Source organism: Pelophylax lessonae (assembly GCF_965119305.1).
Source record: "Pelophylax lessonae genome assembly, chromosome: 11".
NCBI lineage: Eukaryota > Metazoa > Chordata > Amphibia > Anura > Ranidae > Pelophylax > Pelophylax lessonae.
This window is the reverse complement of record NC_138778.1, coordinates 13,202,583-13,222,798: the sequence shown is the minus strand read 5'-3', so window position 1 is coordinate 13,222,798 and position 20,216 is coordinate 13,202,583. Positions and strand designations below refer to the sequence as shown.

General features: G+C 44.7%; 1 protein-coding gene across 4 annotated transcripts in view; it reads right to left on the bottom strand.

Annotated features, from left to right (window-relative positions):
* MYOCD (myocardin) overlaps positions 1–18,646 on the bottom strand; it is a 93,513-nt gene extending 74,867 nt beyond the window's left edge. For all 4 annotated transcript variants that reach the window (XM_082271187.1, XM_082271188.1, XM_082271189.1 and 1 more), the window contains exon 1: positions 18,422–18,646. In XM_082271187.1, coding sequence (XP_082127313.1) covers positions 18,422–18,476 — 55 coding nt within the window. In that variant the 5' untranslated portion in view covers positions 18,477–18,646. The remainder of the gene's footprint in view (positions 1–18,421) is intronic.
* Positions 18,647–20,216: the final 1,570 nt, after the last annotated feature.

Below are 20,216 nucleotides of genomic sequence, written 5' to 3'. Positions count from 1 at the left end.
AATCAATGTGTGCAGCCCCGCTGCCTGCTTCCTAGCAACCAATAAATGCTGTGAAGAAAAGCCAGTGGCTTGGTTCCTAGCAATCAAGGATGTTTTATTGCTCAGCCGCCTGGGTACTAGTAACCAATGATTACGTGCAGCCCAGCCACTTGCTTCCTAGCAACGAACTATGTAGTTCGGCTCAGCAGCCTACATCCTAGCAACCAATATTGCTGTGCAACCCAGCCACCTGCATCCTAGTAACCAATGACTGCGTGCAGCCCAGGCACCTGCATCCTAGTAACCAATGACTGTGTGCAGCCCAGCCACTTGCATCCTAGTAATCAATGACTGCGTGTAGCCCAGCCACCTGCATCCTAGTAACCAATGACTGCGTGCAGCCCATGCACCTGCATCCTAGTAACCAATGACTGTGTGCAGCCCAGCCACCTGCATCCTAGTAATCAATGACTGCTTGCAGCCCAGGCACCTGCATTCTAGTAACCAATGACTGAGTGCAGCCCAGCCACCTGCATCCTAGCAACCAATCATTAATTGCAGCCCTCCTGCCTGTGTCCCAGCAACACGGCCTTGTGCAGCCCAGCCGCCTGATTGTTACCAAATAATGATGCTATTCATCCCAGCTGCCTGCTTCATGACAACCAATGACCATATGCAGCCCAGCCTCTTGCCTCCTAGCTACCAATGCGTTTTATAGCCAAGCCGTCTGCATCCTAGCAACCAATGACCATATGCAGCCCAGCCTCTAGCCACCAATGCGTTGTATGACCAAGCCGTCTGCATCCTAGCAACCAATGACCATATGCCGCCCAGCCTCCTAGCCACCAATGCGTTGTATGGCCAAGCCGCCTGCATCCTAGCAACCAATGACCGAGTGCAGACCAGCCTCTTGCCTCCTAGCCACCAATGCGTTGTATGGCAAGCCGCCTGCATCCTAGCAACCAATGACGAGTGCAGACCAGCCTCTTGCCTCCTAGCCACCAAAGCGTTGTATGGCCAAGCTGTCTGCATCCTAGCAACCAATGACCATATGCAGCCCAGCCTCTTGCCTCCTAGGCACCCAATGCATTGTATGGCCAAGCCGTCTGCATCCTATGTCTCATGTTGGATGAGAAGGCCTGGCTCGTAGTTTCCACTCAAATTCATCCCAAAGGAGTTCATGGCTTGGTTTGTGCTCTGACATGCACTGTTAACTGTGGGACCTTATAAAGACAGGTGTTTGACTTTCCAAATCATGTCCAATTAAATTAATTTACCACAGGTGGACTCCAATCAAGTTGTATAAACATCTCAAGGACGATCAGTGAAAACAGGATGTACCTGAGCTCAATTCTGAGTGTCATGGCAAAGACTGTGATACTTAGGCTACGTTCACATGTGGGCGTAGCGGATCGTGGGCAGAATTGGTGATCCAGAATCATTGCAAATCGCGGGACGCCTGTGCGATGCCCGTGATTTGCAATGGCACCCCAAACGCTGTGAGATGTTGCCGCGATTTCCGCCTGCCGAATCGCGATAACATCGCGCAAACAGTATCGCATGATGTCCAAAAAAGGTACAAGTGCTTCTTTTGTGCGTTATGCGTCCCGCGATTCTGTTTGCGCGATGGTACCGCAATTCGGCAGGCGGAAATCGCGGCAACATCTCACAGCGTTTGGGGTGCCATTGCAAATCACGGGCATCGCACAGGCGTCCCAGGATTTGCAATGATTTCCGGATCGCAGGCAGAATCGCAGTAACGTAGCCTAATGTACATGGGATTTTGTTTGTTTTTTATTTTTAATAAATGTGCAAAGATTTCGCACAAAATTCTTTCACGTTGTCATTATGGGGGATTGTTTGTAGAATTTTTAGGAAAATAATGAATTTAATCCATTTTGGAATAAAGCTGTAACATAACAAATTGTGGAAAAAGTGAAGCGCTGTGAATACTTTCCGGATGCATTGTATATATATATATATATTTTAATCTCTTTGGTATTTGAGATGGACTTCTCTGTGATCTTCCTCTATGAGAGGAGAGGAGAGAGATGAGGGAAGAGAGGAGAGGAACGAGATGAGGGAAGAGAGGAGAGGAGAGAGATGAGGGAAGAGAGGAGAGAGGAAGGATAGGAGAGGAATAAGGGAAGCGAGGAGAGGAGAGAGATGAGGGAAGAGAGGAGAGGAGAGAGATGAGGGAAGAGAGGAGAGAGATGAGGGAAGAGAGGAGAGGAACGAGATGAGGGAAGAGAGGAGAGGAGAAAGATGAGGGAAGAGAGGAGAGAGATGAGGGAAGAGAGGAGAGGAGAAAGATGAGGGAAGAGAGGAGAGGAATAAGGGAAGCGAGGAGAGGAGAGAGATGAGGGAAGAGAGGAGAGAGATGAGGGAAGAGAGGAGAAGGAAGGATAGGAGAGGAATAAGGGAAGCGAGGAGAGGAGAGAGATGAGGGAAGAGAGGAGAGAGATGAGGGAAGAGAGGAGAAGGAAGGATAGGAGAGGAATAAGGGAAGCGAGGAGAGGAGAGAGATGAGGGAAGAGAGGAGAGAGATGAGGGAAGAGAGGAGAAGGAAGGATAGGAGAGGAATAAGGGAAGCGAGGAGAGGAGAGAGATGAGGGAAGAGAGGAGAGAGATGAGGGAAGAGAGGAGAAGGAAGGATAGGAGAGGAATAAGGGAAGCGAGGAGAGGAGAGAGATGAGGGACGCGAGGAGAGGATAGAGATGAGGGAAGAGAGGAGAGGAGAGAGATGAGGGAAGAGAGGAGAGAGATGAGGGAAGAGAGGAGAGGAGAGAGATGAGGGAAGAGAGGAGAGAGATGAGGGAAGAGAGGAGAGGAGAGAGATGAGGGAAGAGAGGAGAGAGATGAGGGAAGAGAGGAGAAGGAAGGATAGGAGAGGAATAAGGGAAGCGAGGAGAGGAGAGAGATGAGGGAAGAGAGGAGAGGAGAGAGATGAGGGAAGAGAGGAGAAGGAAGGATAGGAGAGGAATAAGGGAAGCGAGGAGAGGAGAGGAGAGAGATGAGGGACGCGAGGAGAGGATAGAGATGAGGGAAGAGAGGAGAGGAGAGAGATGAGGGAAGAGAGGAGAGAGATGAGGGAAGAGAGGAGAGGAGAGAGATGAGGGAAGAGAGGAGAGAGATGAGGGAAGAGAGGAGAGGAGAGAGATGAGGGAAGAAAGGAGAGAGATGAGGGAAGAGAGGAGAAGGAAGGATAGGAGAGGAATGAGAGAAGCGAGGAGAGGAGAGGAGAGAGATGAGGGAAGAGAGGAGAGAGATGAGGGAAGAGAGGAGAGGAGGGAGATGAGGGAGGAGAGGAGAGAGAGAGAGATGAGGGAAGAGAGGAGAAGGAAGGATAGGAGAGGAATGAGAGAAGCGAGGAGAGGAGAGAGATGAGGGAAGAGAGGAGAGAGATGAGGGAAGAGAGGAGAGGAGGGAGATGAGGGAGGAGAGGAGAGAGAGAGAGATGAGGGAAGAGAGGAGAAGGAAGGATAGGAGAGGAATGAGAGAAGCGAGGAGAGGAGAGGAGAGAGATGAGGGAAGAGAGGAGAGAAACAGGATGCTCCTAAGCTCAATTCTGAGTGTCATGGCAAAGGCTGTGATATTTATGTACATGGGATTTTGTTTGTTTTTTATTTTTAATAAATTTGCAAAGATTTCGCACAAAATTCTTTCACATTGTCATTATGGGGGATTGTTTGTAGAATATTGAGGAAAATAATGAATTTAATCTGTTTTGGAATAAGGCTGTAACATAACAAAATGTGGAAAAAGTGAAGCGCTGTGAATACTTTCCGGATGCTCTGTATATATATATATATATATTTTTAATCTCTTTGGTATTTGGGATGGACTTCTCGTGATCTTCCTCTATGTTGGAGCCATTGGTGGTTGTTATCCCATAGGAAGCGCCAGGATTAGGGTTAGCCGTGTCGTGCTGACAGGAGGAGTACACATTGCGCAATCCTTCAGGTTGATTTACAGGAATAAATTAACATTCCTGCCGCTCTTGGGAAATTTTCCTCCTGTACATCCACCCCGAGGTGTTTGCTAAATGTGGCCTGACACAACGATAGCACAACGAGGACCAGCAAAACCGTCCAGGAGAGCGAGCAAACTCCCACCAAGGGGCTGCAGCAACACATCACAAGATACTATTGTACCCTTTCCTATTAGATTGTAAGCTCTTAGGGGCCAGGTCTCCCCTGGTGCTTATGTGTTGTAACTTCCCCTTTATGTTGTAAAGCATTGTGCACTTCATAAATCTAATATTAATATTATAAAATGTTACACTAAGTCACATGTGTCAAACACAAGACCTGCGGGCCGAATGTGGGCCCCCCCAGGCCATTTCATGTGGCCCTTGCACCTCTCCTGCTGCGGCACTCCCCTCATCTCCACCCCCACCCTGCGTCAGCATTCAGCAGCAGAGAGGAGGACAGAACTCCTCCTTCAGATCCTGTGCTTCTTTGCGCAGCCACGGCGAGGCTTATCTCTGTCTCAGAAGTTGGCAGTAGAGAGGAGGGAGGACAGAGCTTGAGGAGAGCAAGGAGAGGAGAGAGATGAGGGAAGAGAGGAGAGGAGAGAGATGAGGGAAGAGAGGAGAGAGATGAGGGAAGAGAGGAGAGAGATGAGGGAAGAGAGGAGAGGAGAGAGATGAGGGAAGAGAGGAGAGAGATGAGGGAAGAGAGGAGAGGAGATGAGGTAAGAGAGGAGTGAGATGAGGGAAGAGAGGAGAGAGATGAGGGAAGAGATGAGAAGGAAGGATAGGAGAGGAATGAGAGAAGCGAGGAGAGGAGAGAGATGAAGGAAGAGAGGAGATGAGGGAAGAGAGGAGTGAGATGAGGGAAGAGAGGAGAGAGATGAGGGAAGAGAGGAGAGAGATGAGGGAAGAGAGGAGAGAGATGAGGGAAGAGAGGAGAAGGAAGGATAGGAGAGGAATGAGAGAAGCGAGGAGAGGAGAGAGATGAGGGAAGCGAGGAGAGGAGAGAGATGAGGGAGGAGAGAGAAATAGAGGAGAAGGAAGGATAGGAGAGGAATGAGAGAAGTGAGGAGAGGAGAGAGATGAGAGAAGAGAGGAGAAGAGAGAGAGATGAGGGAAGAGAGGAGAAGAGAGAGAGATGAGAGAAGAGAGGAGAAGAGAGAGAGATGAGGGAAGAGAGGAGAAGAGAGAGAGATGAGGGAGGAGAGGAGAGAGAAAGAGAGGATGGGGAAAAGAGAAAGGGAAGAGAGGAGGAGGAGGAGGAGGAAGAAGAGTAAAAAAATGAGGAGAGGAAAGAGGGGAGGAGGAGAGAGAGGGAGGGAAAAAAAGAGTAAATATAGAGGAGAGGCAAGAGTAGAAGAGAGAAAAGGGAAGGTAAGAGAAAAAGGAGAGGGTAGAAAAGAGAGAGGGGGGGGGAGGTGGGGAAGAGAATAAGGGAAGAGAGGAGGAGGGAGAAGAGTAAAAAAGTGAGGAGAGGAGAACGGAAGGGAAGGGAGAAAGGGGAGAGAGGCAGCAGGGAAAAAGAGTAAAGAGAGGGAAGAAAAGAGAAGAGAAAGAAGAGGAGAGAAGAGAAGAGAAGAGAAGAGAAGAGAAGAGAAGAGAAGAGAAGAGAAGAGAAGAGGAGAGAAGAGAAGAGTGGAAGGAGAGAAAGCGGAGAGAGGAGGAGGGAGAAGAGTAAGAAAGAGAGAAGAGAGTAGAAGAGAAGAGAGGAGAGGGGAAAAGAGAAGAGGAGAGAGAGGGGGAGGGAAAAGGAGTAAAAGTAAATCTTTCCAAAAAATGTAGAAATGTATCGGCTGGATTTGATGAATTGTTTTGGATGATCTTCTAGATTGTAAGCTCTTATGAGCGGGGCCCCCCAATTCCTCCTGTATTGAATTGTATTCTAACTGTATTGTCTTCCCTCATATTGTAAAGTGCAAACTGTTGGCGCTATATAAATCCTGTATAATAATAATAATAATAATAAATCCTGTATAATAATAATAATGATCAGAGTTGAAGAATACGTTTGAACGATGACAAGCAGACAAAGCGACAGCTGGGAGGCGATTGTATATTTGCGGTCACTAGAGGGCAGCGTAGCTCCAGCGTAAATTCGGGATAAAGAAAGACAGAAGCGCATTAGCGCATTTATCTAACTGACAGTGACAGTGAGTGACGGAAAGCAGCGCCCCCTTATCAGAGTGTCACCTTCATATTTGTCACCGGAGAGAGGGACAGACTTTCCGATAAGAGATTGGAAAAGCTGCTTCCACTCAGCGCACATTCCGTCCACTTGTGCGCTGCATGTGTTCCCGCCTGTGTACGGCTCCTCTGAGCATCGCACGCCATTGCGTAACGCCGTATACAGTATATCCTGACCCACAGACAGTCACCGCTGCAGATTAACCCTTCCACTCCCCCGGCGACAAATCAAATTTTATTTTTATGGAAAACATTGTATTGAGTTGTATTGTAACTGTATTGTCTCCCTTTATAATGTAAAGCGCTGTGCAAACTGTTAGCAGCATATAAATCCTATATAATAATAATAATAATAATAATAATAATAAATATAATAATAACAACAACTTACATAATTATCATAAACAGAATCCCCTTCCCCAGGTGATTGGGATGGGTACACAGCTCCCCGGGGGATTGGGATGGGTACACAGCTCCCCGGGGGATTGGGATGGGTACACAGCTCTCCGGGGGATTGGGATGGGTACACAGCTCCCCAGGGGATTGGGATGGGTACACAGCTCCCCTGCGGGATTGGGATCGGTACACAGCTCCCTGGGGGATTGGGATGGGTACACAGCTCCCCGGGGGATTGGGATGGGTACACAGCTCCCCAGGGATTGGGATGGGTACACAGCTCCCCGGTGGGATTGGGATGGGTACACAGCTCTCCGGGGGATTGGGATGGGTACACAGCTCCCCGGGGGATTGGGATGGGTACACAGCTCCCCGGTGGGATTGGGATGGGTACACAGCTCTCCGGGGAATTGGGATGGGTACACAGCTCCCCGGGGGATTGGGATGGGTACACAGCTCCCCGGGGGATTGGGATGGGTACACAGCTCCCCGGGGGATTGGGATGGATACACAGCTCACCGGGGGATTGGGATGGGTACACAGCTCTCCGGGGGATTGGGATGGGTACACAGCTCTCCGGGGGATTGGGATGGGCACACAGCTCCCTGGGTGATTGGGATGGGCACACAGCTCCCTGGGTGATTGGGATGGGCACACAGCTCTCCGGTGGGATTGGGATGGGTACACAGCTCCCCGGGGAATTGGGATGGGTACACAGCTCCCCGGGGGATTGGGATGGGCACACAGCTCCCTGGGTGATTGGGATGGGCACACAGCTCCCCGGTGGGATTGGGATGGGTACACAGCTCCCCGGTGGGATTGGGATGGGTACACAGCTCCCCGGGGGATTGGGATGGGCACACAGCTCCCCGGGGATTGGGATGGGTACACAGCTCCCCAGTGGGATTGGGATGGGTACACAGCTCCCCGGTGGGATTGGGATGGGTACACAGCTCCCTGGGTGATTGGGATGGGCACACAGCTCCCCGGGGGATTGGGATGGGTACACAGCTCTCCGGGGGATTGGGATGGGTACACAACTCCCGGTGGGATTGGGATGGGGGTGGGTTAGGTACACAGCGGGAGGAAGGACAGACTGTAAGCTCCTTTGGTGACGGCGCGATGTCATTGTTACATTAATATCAGAAGCAGATACAAAATATAAAACAAAATCTGCCGCCAGACAACTAAAACATCAAAGAAAGAATTCTTTATTAGGGAGAACTCCGCCCCCAATGGTAATAAAAGTCACACTTATCCCAAAACCTGCAACATGTTACAGGTGTTAGATGAGGGAACGGATTAATCCATCCCAGTCAGCATGTGCAGGGAAAGGGTTAACCGTGAAGGTCAGCCGTGTGACCGGCTGATGGGATATTTCGGGCGATGATGTCATTTGACGTCCAGATCTGATTGGCTGAGAAGGAAACAAGCGCGTCAAAATGGAGCAGAAATTCCAAATCCGCTGCACTGGGCAGGGGGCAGGCGCTGTGCGTGTGATTAAAGGGGCGCTCCATCCGCGTTTCAAAGGTCGGTTGTGGGTGGCACCCTGTCACCAGGTTTCATTACACCGAAGAAGCGCCCAGTTTAAAAAAATATTCGCCACTGGGACCAGTTAACGCTTTTTTTTTTTTTTACATTCTACTGTGTGTTTAGATACGGAGCGCGTTTATTTATGCAAACAGGTGGGAGGAGCTCTCCTGCGAAAGCACCTAAAAATCCGCTATGCCTGCGTTTCAGGTTTCTCCTACAATTGGTCGCACTCCAGGCATGCTGGAACAATGTATCCAAGCAAAAACAATAAAGCCATTGTGTGGAAGCGTTCTATCAAATACAAGATCATCTCCAGCCAATGGATAACTGACTCTGCCGTCACACAACGCAGACTATCGCCCTGATTGGTCAAACTGCCATAGCATTGCAAGGCTCAATAAAATGCACTTACGGCATGCTGGAGCGGCCTTTAATTTTTTTCATGTCATTATAGCATGCCTTAGGCACTGTGAAGTCTTTGCATGTTCATCAAATCCTTCTGAAATAGAATCCTTCATAGACAGATGTCACCTGCCAACAAATGACTGACCCTGCTGTCATAAAAGACAGACGCTCACTCTGATTGGTCAAACTACAATAGCATCCAAGGCTCATTAATGTGCACTTAAGGCATGCTAAAGTGGCCTTTTTTTTTTTTTTTTTTTCATAATATATTTATTATCAATATATTTGATATATGTAATATATTTATTTATAATAATATATTTATATTATTAATATATTTTTTTTATAATTCATTTAATAAATAATAAATAAATTAATAATGAATTAACTTAATAAATATAAATATATATTTATTTGTATCATGCCATTTAATTTATATTTATATTATTAATATATTTATTTATAATTCACCTGCCAACAAATTACTGACCCTGCTGTCATACAAGACAGACGCTCACTCTGATTGGTCAAATTACAATAGCATCCAAGGCTCATTAATGTGCACTTAAGGCATGCTAAAGTGGCCTTTTTTTTTTTTCATAATATATTTATTATCAATATATTTGATATATGTAATATATTTATTTATAATAATATATTTATATTATTAATATATTTTTTTATAATTCATTTAATAAATAATAAATAAATTAATAATGAATTAACTTAATAAATATAAATATATATTTATTTGTATCATGCCATTTAATTTATATTTATATTATTAATATATTTATTTATAATTCACCTGCCAACAAATGACTGACCCTGCTGTCATTCAAGACAGACGCTCCCTCTGATTGGTCAAATTACAATAGCATCCAAGGCTCATTAATGTGCACTTAAGGCATGCTTAAGTGGCCTTTTTTTTTTTATAATATATTTATTATCAATATATTTTATATATTTTTTTATAATAATATATTTATATTATTAATATATTTATTTATAATTAGTTTAATAAATAATAAATTAATTAATTAATTTAATAAATATAAATCATATATTTATTTTTATCATGCCATTTAAGCATGCCTTAGGGCACTATGAAGTCTCTGTGCAATCAACAAGTCCTTCTGAAATATATTACTTTATAGGCAGACTTCACCTGCCAATGGATTACTGATGCTGCAATCACATGACACAGCCAAGCGCCCTGATTGGTCAACAGCTTTTGAGGCCCCTTAAAGTGCACTGAAGGCATGCTAAAGTGGCCTTTCAATTTTTTTATCATGACAGTATAGCTATCAGGACTGTGAAGTATTCCTTAAGTGATAGTTTGCATGTTTGCCGTACAACACAATCGCCCAGATTGGTCAAGCTGCAAAACCATTTAAAAAGCGCACTGAAGGCATGTTAAAGTGGCCTTTTATTTTTATATTTTTTTTTTGTTTATTTTTTCATTCTAGCATGCCTTCTGAAATATAATACTTTACAGGTAAATGTCACCTGCAAAAAAATTATTAACTCTGCAGTCTTACAGCACAGACAAACACATTCATTCGTCGAGCTGAAATAACATCTAAGGCTCATTAAAGTGCACTCAAGGCATGCTAAAGTGGACTTTTTTTTTTTTTTTTTTATTAAATTATTTTTATCATGCCATTATAGCAGGTCTATTAAGTGATATTTTGCATGCTAGTTGAACAAGTCCCTCTAAAACACAATATCATTTTAAAGGCAGACGTTGCCTGCCAACGCATTACTGACGCTGCAGTCACTCTGATTGGTCAAGCTGCAACAGCATCTAAGGCCCTTTAAAGTGCACATAAGGCATGCTAAAGTGGCCTTTCATTTAATTTCTTTTTTTATTATTATTTTATTGAATTGATTTATTTGTATCCTGTCATTATAGCATGCCCTATGCACTGTGAAGCATTCCTAAAGTGATATTCTTGCATGTGCATTCAACAAGTCCTTCTGAATTATAATACTTTACAGGCAGGAGTCACCTGCCAATCGGTTACTGACGCTGCATTCACACAAGACAGATTGTCACTCTGATTTGCCAAGCTGCAAAAGCAATTGAGGCCTATTAAAGTGCACCTAAGGCATGCTAAAGTGGCCTTTCATTTTTTAAATTATTTTTATTTTATTTATTTTTATTATATATATATATATATATATATATATATATATATTATACATATATTTATATATTTATTTTTTTAACATGTAATTACAGCATGCCTTAAGCACTCCTTAAGTGATATTTTGCATGCGTATTAAACAACAAGTCTTTCTGAAAGGTAAAAAGATTTTATAGGCAGATGTCATCTGCCAAAGGAAGACTCTCACTGCAGTCTCACAACACGGACAATCACTCTGATTGGTCAGGCTTGAAAAGCATGTAAGGTTCATTAAAGTGCATTAAAGGAATGCTAAAGTGGCCTTTCATTTTCTTTTTTTTTTTTTTTTTTCTTTTTGTGCCTTTATTGCATGCCTAAGGCATTATTAGGCATCCCTTAAGTGATATTTTGCATGTGCATTTTAAAATACAAACATTTTTATAGGCAGGTGTCTCCTGCCAACGGATTGGTGAGGCTGCATTCACACAACACAGACAATCACCCCGATTCGCCAAGCTGCAACAGCACTTAGGGTTCATTAAAGTGCACTGAAGGCATGCTAAAGTGACCTTTCATCCATCCATCTAATCTATTGATCTAATCTATCTCATTATAGCATTCCTTAGGTACCATGGAGCATTCCTTAAATGATATTTAGCATGTACATTCAGTCCTCCTGAGTCCTGAAATATAATATTGTTTTATAGTCAGACGTTACCTGCCAATGGATTACTGCAGGACAGAACACAGAATATCACTTTGATTCGTCAAGCTGCAATAGCATTTAACGCTCATTAAAGTGCCTTTAAGGCATGCTAAAGTGGCCTTTAATTTATATACTGTATATGTGTTTGTATAAGGCATGCTAAAGAGGCCTATTTTTATTATTATTAATAATAAAAATAATATTATTTTTAATTATATATATACATATATATATACATACATACAGTATATATATATATATATATATATATATATATATATATATATATATATATATATATATATATATATATATATATCAGTATTATTATTATTATTATTATTATTAATAATAATAATAATAATGGATGATATTATTATTTTATAATTATTATATATTATTATAATTCTTTACGCTGCAATAGGAATTAGGGTTCATTAAAGTGCACATAAGGCATGCAAAAGTGGCCTTTGTTTGTGTGTACAGTATGTGTCATTTTAGCATGCCCTAGGCATTATCAAGCATTCCTCAAGTGATATTTTGCATGCGCATTTAATGAGTTTTTCTAAAATACAAAAACATTTTATAGGCAGTTGTCACCCGCCAATAGATGACTGACGCTGCATTCACGCAACACAAACAATCGCTCTGATTGGTCAAGCTGCAACAGCACTTAGGGCTCATTTAAGTGCACTGAAGGCATGCTAAAGTGGCCTTTTTTTTTTTTTTTTTAAATAAATTAAGTAATAAATTGATGTATTTTTTATCATGTCCTTATACTGTAGCATGCCTTAGGCAATACCAGGTATTCCCTAAGTGATATTCTGCATGTGCATTCAACACGTCCTTCTGAAATATAATACTTTATATAATGATGTCACCTGCCAATAGGTTACTGATGTTGGGCTGACCCAAGGCATGCAAAAGTGGCCTTTTTTTTGTGTATGTGTGTCATTATAGCATGCCCTAGGCATTATCAAGCATTCCTTAAGTGATATTTTGCATTTGCATTCAACAAGTTTTTCTAAAATACAAAAAAAACTTTTACAGGCAGATGTCACCCTCCAATAGATGACTGACGCTGCATTCAAATACCACAGACAACCGCCCTGATTGGTCAAGCTGCAACAGCACTTAAGGCTTATTTAAGTGCACTGAAGGCATGCTAAAGTTGCCTTTTTTTTTTTTCAAATAAATTAAGTAATAAATAGATTTTTTTTTTTTTTTTTATCATGTCATTATAGCATGCCTCAGGCAATACCAGATATTTCTTAACTGATATTCTGCATGTGCATTCAACAAGTGTTTCTAAAATGCAAGAAACTTTTACAGGCAGTTGTCACCCGCCAATAGATGACTGACGCTGCATTCAAATACCACAGACAACTGCCCTGATTGGTCAAGCTGCAACAGCACTTAGGGCTTATTTAATTGCACTGAAGGCATGCTAAAGTGGCCTTTCTTTTTTTTTTTTTTTTTTTTTTAAATAAATGAAGTAATTCATTTATTTATTTTTGTCATATCATTATAGAATGCCTTAGGCAATATCACTTATTCCTCAACTGATATTCTGCATGTACATTCAACGAGTCCTTCTGAAATATAATACTTTATATAATGTCACCTGCCAATAGGTCGCTGACGCTGGGCTGACCCAAGGCTCATTAAAGCGCACTTAAGGCATGCTGAAGTGGCCTCTCATAGTTTTATTTTTATTTTATTTATTTTTTTTATAAAACCTTATTTATTTCTATAAAAGTTTTATGTCTTTATAACACTATAGGCACTATGAAGCACTCCTTAAGTGGTATTTTGCATGCGCGTTCAACAAGTCCCTCTGACAAATAATATAATTTGATAGGCAGACCTGCCAATGGATTACTGAAGCTGCAGTGATTCAACACAGACGATATCTCTGCTTTGTCAAGCTGCAATAGCATTCATGAAAGTGCACCTACGGCATGCTAAAGTGGCCTTTCAACTTTTTTTTCTTTTTTTTATGCCTTAAGCGAATCAGGGTTAGTGAAGTTTAGTTATACTTAGTTTAGTTATATAGTATATATATATAGTATATATAGCTATATATATATATATATATATATATATATATATATATATATATATATATATATATATATATAGTTTAGTTATATACTATACTTAGTTTAGTTATACATCCAAGTATCGCGAATACAGCACAAATTGACAATGGCAGTTGGTCGGTAATGATGTCACCCGCATAGACAGTAGTGCAGTGCGGTCCCGGCAGTGAAAGGGCGAGGTTTAAGTTTTTGGCGTCTACACAGCGACAGGTACCCCGCAGTCACAGCTCTGCGGAAAGGCATTGCGCCCTGGCACCGTTCGGCATGCCCTCTCCCCAGCGCGTGGCGGGCGCACTATAATGCACGGTCAACCACAACCTCCCCCCCCCCCCCCCCCAGGCCCACCCCTTACATGCTTGCAAGTTGTTTGCAAACTTTCCAAAAACTCTGCATTTTCCATTTAACAAGCTTAACGAGGCTGCGGTAGGAAGTGGTTTTTGCTTCTCCAAAAAACGTTATTGAAAGAGCGCGCACGCCGCCAAGAACTCGTCGCCTGGAGGGGAATCGCGGCGTCCCCCCCAAACCGATACCGGTTGCCTGTGACAGAAGGAGCGCAAGCTGTCAGATCTGCACTGCGGGGAGGAAGGGGTTAATTAAAGGGACAGTCTTTAAAAAAAAAATGGCACCTTAGGGTTAGAGTTCATTCTAAGATATGGTACGGTTAACAAAAGCGCAGGCGGGCGCCGGCCGCGACACCTGGAAGGCTTTCCCTTGATTGGGAAATGCTGGAGAGATTTTTTAGCACACGGGAAAATCTCTCCCACTGACGGTGCGCTGGGGCCAGGTTCACGCTTGTGCGTTACAGACACGCGCGCAAAATTGCGTGCTTTCCCAAAACGCACCGTGGTTTTGCGGCCATTTATCCCTAGCGGCACCCCCGCACATCTGGGAACAGGCGCGTTTTTGCGCCACGATTTAGGAAAAAAAAGGGTCCCGAGCGTTTCCCGTGCCTATAAAAAAAAAGAATGGGCCGCCCTGTGCGCAACGCGCAGAAACGCACGCGCGAGTTGGTTGCATTACCTGTCGTTCGCGGTCAATTATTCGCAGCTTTAAATCTTAGACTGTTCGATTGTCTTTTACATTTTTAAAAGGCTGCTGTAGAACTTCTTAAGCTGACCATACACCATCCAATCAGATTGCAGAATCTGCTACAGCATTGTAACCAGAACGATCGATTCGATAAGATCAGGAGAGCCCTTCCGCCACTGGTAGATCTAACGATGGCCGTGCACACGTTGATTTTTTTTTACGTTCGATTTAATCTAACCTTCCGATCGATCTAGACCGGATCCGATCAATCTAAGTAGATCGGCCATGTCGGAAATATATTGATCAATTTCTACCCAAATCAATGACATTTCAATCGATCGGATTAAGAGACTGACAACAGTAATTTACAGCCGTATCTGCCAACCATACTGATCAAAACCCACTTCCCAGTGCATGTTGGATCGATCGAATAGGATGTCAACTTTGGTTATCCCTATTGGGAGAGATCGATTGGAAAAAAGAAATCGATTGTTTATTGAAATGCATAAAGAAATCGGATTCTTCTTTCTTTTTTTCGGTACTAGTGATCGATTTTACGTGCGGGGGAAGACCCTATCATCCCCTACATCAATAAGTGGGCTTAGTGGAGATCAGCCTTGCAGCACTGGGGGTCTTCAGTTCAAATCCCAACCAAGACACCGGCTGCATGGAGTTTGCATGCTGTCCCTGAGCTTGTGCGAGTTTCCTCCCTGGTAGGTCAGCTGGCTCCTGTCTGAAGCACCCTTGAATGTGAGATCCTAAGCTGGAAATACATTACATTGCATACAGCACTGGCTTTTCTCAGTTCAGATCTCAACCAAGACACTATCTGCATGGAGTTTGCATGCCACCCCCGTGCCTGCGTTTGTTTCCTGGTAGGCCAGTTGGCTCTGGTCTGTTGCAGGAGTAGTAGGTGAGATGGGGACCTTAAGCCGGCCATTTACAGTACAGCACTGGGGTTCTCTTTTCAAATACCAATCAATAGGCTAACTGCATGTAGTTTGCATGTCCCCTCTGTGCCTGCGTTTGTTTCCTGGTAGGCCAGTCGGCTCTGGTCTGTTGCAGGAGTAGTGAGATGGAGAGCTTAAGCCGGCCATTTACAGTACAGCACTGGGGTTCTCAGTTCAAATACCAACCAATACACTATCTGCATGGAGTTTGCATGCCACCCCAGTGCCTGCGTTTGTTTCCTGGTAAGCCAGTCGGCTCTGGTCTGTTGCAGGAGTAGTAGGTGAGATGGGGACCTTAAGCCGGCCATTTACAGTACAGCACCGGGGTTCTCTTTTCAAATACCAATCAATGGGCTATCTGCATGGAGTCTGCATGTTCTCCCTGTGCTTGGGCGGGTTTCCTCCCACACTCCCCTGGTAAGTTAGTTGGCTCCTGTCTGATGGGACTGTAGTATGTGAGATACAGACCTTAAGCTGGTCAAACACTGTACAGCACTGGAGTTCTAGGTTGAATTCCCAACCGAGACAGCAGCTGCATGGAGTTTGCATGTTTTCCCTGTGCTTGCATGGCTTTTCTTCCATACTCTCTGGTAGGTCAGTCTGCTCCTATCTAATGTGACCGCAATATGTGAGATAGGGATCTTAAGCTGGTCAAACACAGTACAGCACTGGGGTTCTCGGTACAATTCCCAACCAAGACAACAGCTGCATGGAGTTTGCCTGCTCTCCCTGTGCTTGCAAGGGTTTCCTTATGTACTCCCCGGTAGGTCAGTCGGCTTCTGTCTAATTTGGACCTAGTTTGTGATATGGGGACCTTAAGCCAGCCATAGAAAGTACAGCACTGGGGTTCTCCATACCATTCACAACCAAGACAGCAGCTGCATGGAGTTTGCATGTTGTCTCTGTGCTTGCATGGCTTTTCTTCCATACTCTCTGCTAGGTAAGTCAGCCCCAGTCTAATTTGGACCTAGTATGTGATATGGGGACCTTAAGCCAGCCATACACAGTACAGTACTGGGGTTCTCTGTACAATTCCCAACCAAGACAGCACCTGCATGGAATTTGCATGTTCTCCCTGTGCTTGCAAGAGTTTCCTCCTATACTCCCTGCTAGGTCAGTCAGCTCCTGTCTAATTTGTACCCAGTATGTTATATGGGGACTTTAAGCCTATACACAGTACAGCACTAGGGTTCTTGGTACAATTCCCAACCAAGACAACAGCTGCATGGAGTTTGTGTGGGTTTCCTCCCATAACCCCTGGTAGGTCAGTCAGCTCCTGTCTAATGTGGCCATAATATGTGATGTAGAGAGGACCTTAAGCCGGCGATACACAGTACAGCACTGGGGTTCTCAGGTTCAATTCCCAAGCAAGACCTGCAACAGCTGCATGGAGTTTGCATGTTCTCCCTATGCTTGTGTGGATTTCCTTCTACACTCCCAGGTAGATCAGTCAGCTTCTGTCTAATGTGGCTGTAATATGGGGACCTTAAGCCGGCCATACACTTTTACAGCATTGGGGGTTCAATTCCCAACCAAGACAGCAGCTGCATGGAGTTTGCATGCTCGCCCTGCGCTTGTGGCCATAAACCATACAATCGATTTACTGAAACAATATAATACAATGACAGATCTATATAATCCATTCAATCTGTATCCAATCAGACAGACCCTTGTAAAGGAGATTGCACAATCAGTTTGCAACGGGTATGGTCAGTTTTAGATTGTCAGCTCCTGAGGTCAGGGACTGATGTGAATGGTCAGTATGTACATTGCTGGCGCTATATAAATGCCTATAATAAAATGTAGAGTGTCGCCTGCCTTAAGGATACAGTAGACCATTTTGGCAACGCCGGACAACCCCTTCTGGGTACGGTAGACCATTTTGGCCATGCTGGACAACCCCTTGTAGGTACGTTAGATAATTTTGGCAACGCTGGACAACCCTTTGTAGGTACGGTAGACCATTTTGGTCACACCGGACAACCCCTTGTAGGTACTGTAGACCATTTTGGCCACGCCGCACAACCCTTTGTAGGTACGTTAGATCATTTTGGTCACACCGGACAACCCCTTGTAGGTATTGTAGACCATTTTGGCCATGCTGGACAACCCTTTGTAGGTACGTTAGATAATTTTGGCCACGCTGGACAACACTTTGTAGGTACAGTAGACCATTTTGGCCACACTGGACAACCCCTTGTAGGTACATTAGATAATTTTGGTCACACCAGACAACCCTTTGTAGGTACGGTAGACCATTTTGCCCACTCTGGCCAACCCCTTGTAGATAGGGTAGACCATTTTGCCCACGCTGGACAACCCTTTGTAGGTACGGTAAACCATATTGGCCACACTGAACAACCCCTTGTAGGTACATTAGATCATTTTGGCCACACTGGACAGCCCTTTGAAGGTACAGTAGACCATTTTGACCACGCTGGACAACCCTTGTAGGTACGTTAGATCATTTTGGCCACGCCGGATGACCCCCTTGTAGGTACGGTAGACCATTTTGGCCACGCCGGATGACCCTTTGTAGATACAGTAGACCTTTTGCCCACACTGGACAACCCCTTGTAGGTACGGTAAACCATTTTGGCCATTCCGGATGACCCTTTGTAGATACAGTAGACCTTTTGCCCATGCTGGACAACCCCTCGTAGGTACGGTAGACCATTTTGGCCACGCTGGACAACCCTTTGTTGTTACGGTAGACCATTTTCGCCACGCCGCACGACCCCTTGTATGTACGTTAGACCATTTTGGCCACACCGGGTGACCCCTTGAAGGTACGGTAGACCATTTTGGCCACACCAGATGACCCTTTGTAAGTACGGAGGACTGCCTTGTCCACGGCGGCTAAAATCGGACGTCTTTTTACAATATATATATATATATATATATATATATATATTTATATATAAATATATTTTTAGCAGTGTTTTTTCCCGTATGCGTCCTGAGAATATCACCATTAAAATAAAAAAAGTCGCACTGATCCCATGGATGGGCAGTGGCGCGGTTGGGCGTCCTACCTGTTCTGAACTTGCTCCGAATCAGTAAGGAATGTTCCGATCCCAGTAGAGTCATGTTGTTCCTTTAGTCGCAATTCCAAGGTCGAAAAGGAGTCCCGGGCAAGACCACCGCGAGGAGGAGAGAGAACGCCACATCCGACGGGTCGTTCGCCGGTCCCAGCCCACCCACCCCCTTCTTCTTTTCCTTTCCTTTGGCTCAGCGGCGGACGGTGGGATCCTTCGGAAGAGAATTTGGTCCCATCAAACTCTGACCTTGTACGAGAGGCGAATGCTCTGCCTTCAGCTGTGCTGGATTAATTAAGTGCCGTCCTCCCGGAGTCGCCTCCTCCCTGGGTTACTATTATCAGCATCACTCGGCTCCCAGCTGATGTCACTGTCTAGTAGGAAACATCAAGAGGGATATCTGATCCCCCCACCCCCCCTCATCCTCATCATCATCATCATCATCATCGGAGGAGGGGTCCCAACCAAAAAACTTACAGCCAATCGACTTCCAACACCAGGGTCCGCAAACAGATCAGCTCCCCGGGAGGTTGTGTCTTCATCGGGGAGGAAGTGACCCAACCTCCTAATACCTGCCTGGAGACGTTGCGAAGAAAATTGCAAACAGCCAGCTGCAGACAGATGCAGGATGACCGACGTCTGCAAGCTAAAGCCTAATCTGCTGATATTTTACCCCCCCCCCTTCATCAACATGCTAATGACATTTTTAAATAAAACCTTTCCGTTTTCATTACATACCTTATTTTAGACCCAGTGACACCATTACTGGGTCTCTGTGCTTCTCTATGCAGGGGTCGGCAGCAGCATCCTGCTTCTGTACTCCTCTCAAGAGACCTGAATGATGCAGGCAATGGGAGGAGTTATGCAAATATCAGAATACCTGCAGACTTGGTTCACATATATTATTATTATTATTATTATTATTATTATTATTATACAGGATTTATATAGCGCCATCAGTTTGTGCATTGCTTTACAATGTGAGGGAAGACAATACAGTTACAATCAGGGGGAACACAGTGCCGGCACCTCCAGCACTGAATGTATGTAAAGGCAAGGGGTGCTGAAGGGGCTATGATGCTGGCTGCTGGGGGATCTATTGTAACTGGTAGGGATCAATTTTTTGCACAGGGGGTCTGGTTATTCTATGGGGCTTCTTATGTTGCTGAGGGGTCAATTGTTGCTGGCAAGGATCTACTGTTGAGGGAGAGGTCTGTTGTTGCTTGCTGCTGATAGATCTGTTGTTGCTGCTGGGGGGAATATTGTTGCTGGGGTGGATCTATTGTTGCTGAGGTGGTATTTTGTAACAGGGGGGGCCATTTTTGCTGGGGGGGGGGGGTGTATAATGTTATGTGAGGAACCTATTGTTGCTTGGGGATCTAAAATTGCTGAGGGGATATATTGTTGCTGGGATTTGGGGTTTTTCTTTTGCTAGGGGGATATATTGTTGCAGGGGTGGGGGTCTATTGTTGCTGGGGTTAGATGCTTTGTTGCTGGGTGGATCTGTTATTGTTGGGGGGATTTAGTGTGCCTGGGAAGGGGGTCTATTGTTGCAGGGGTGGGGTCTATTGTTGCTGTGGTGGGGTCTATTCTTGCTGGTATGGGGTCTATTGTTGCTGGGAGGAGATGATTTGTTGCTGGGTGGATCTGTTATTGCTGGGGGGATTTAGTGTGCCTGGGATGGGGGTCTACTGTTGCTGGGGTGGGGTCTATTGTTGCTGGGGGGAGGTGCTTTGTTGCTGGGTGGATCTGCTATTGCTGGGGGGTATTTAGTGTGCCTGGGATGGGGGGT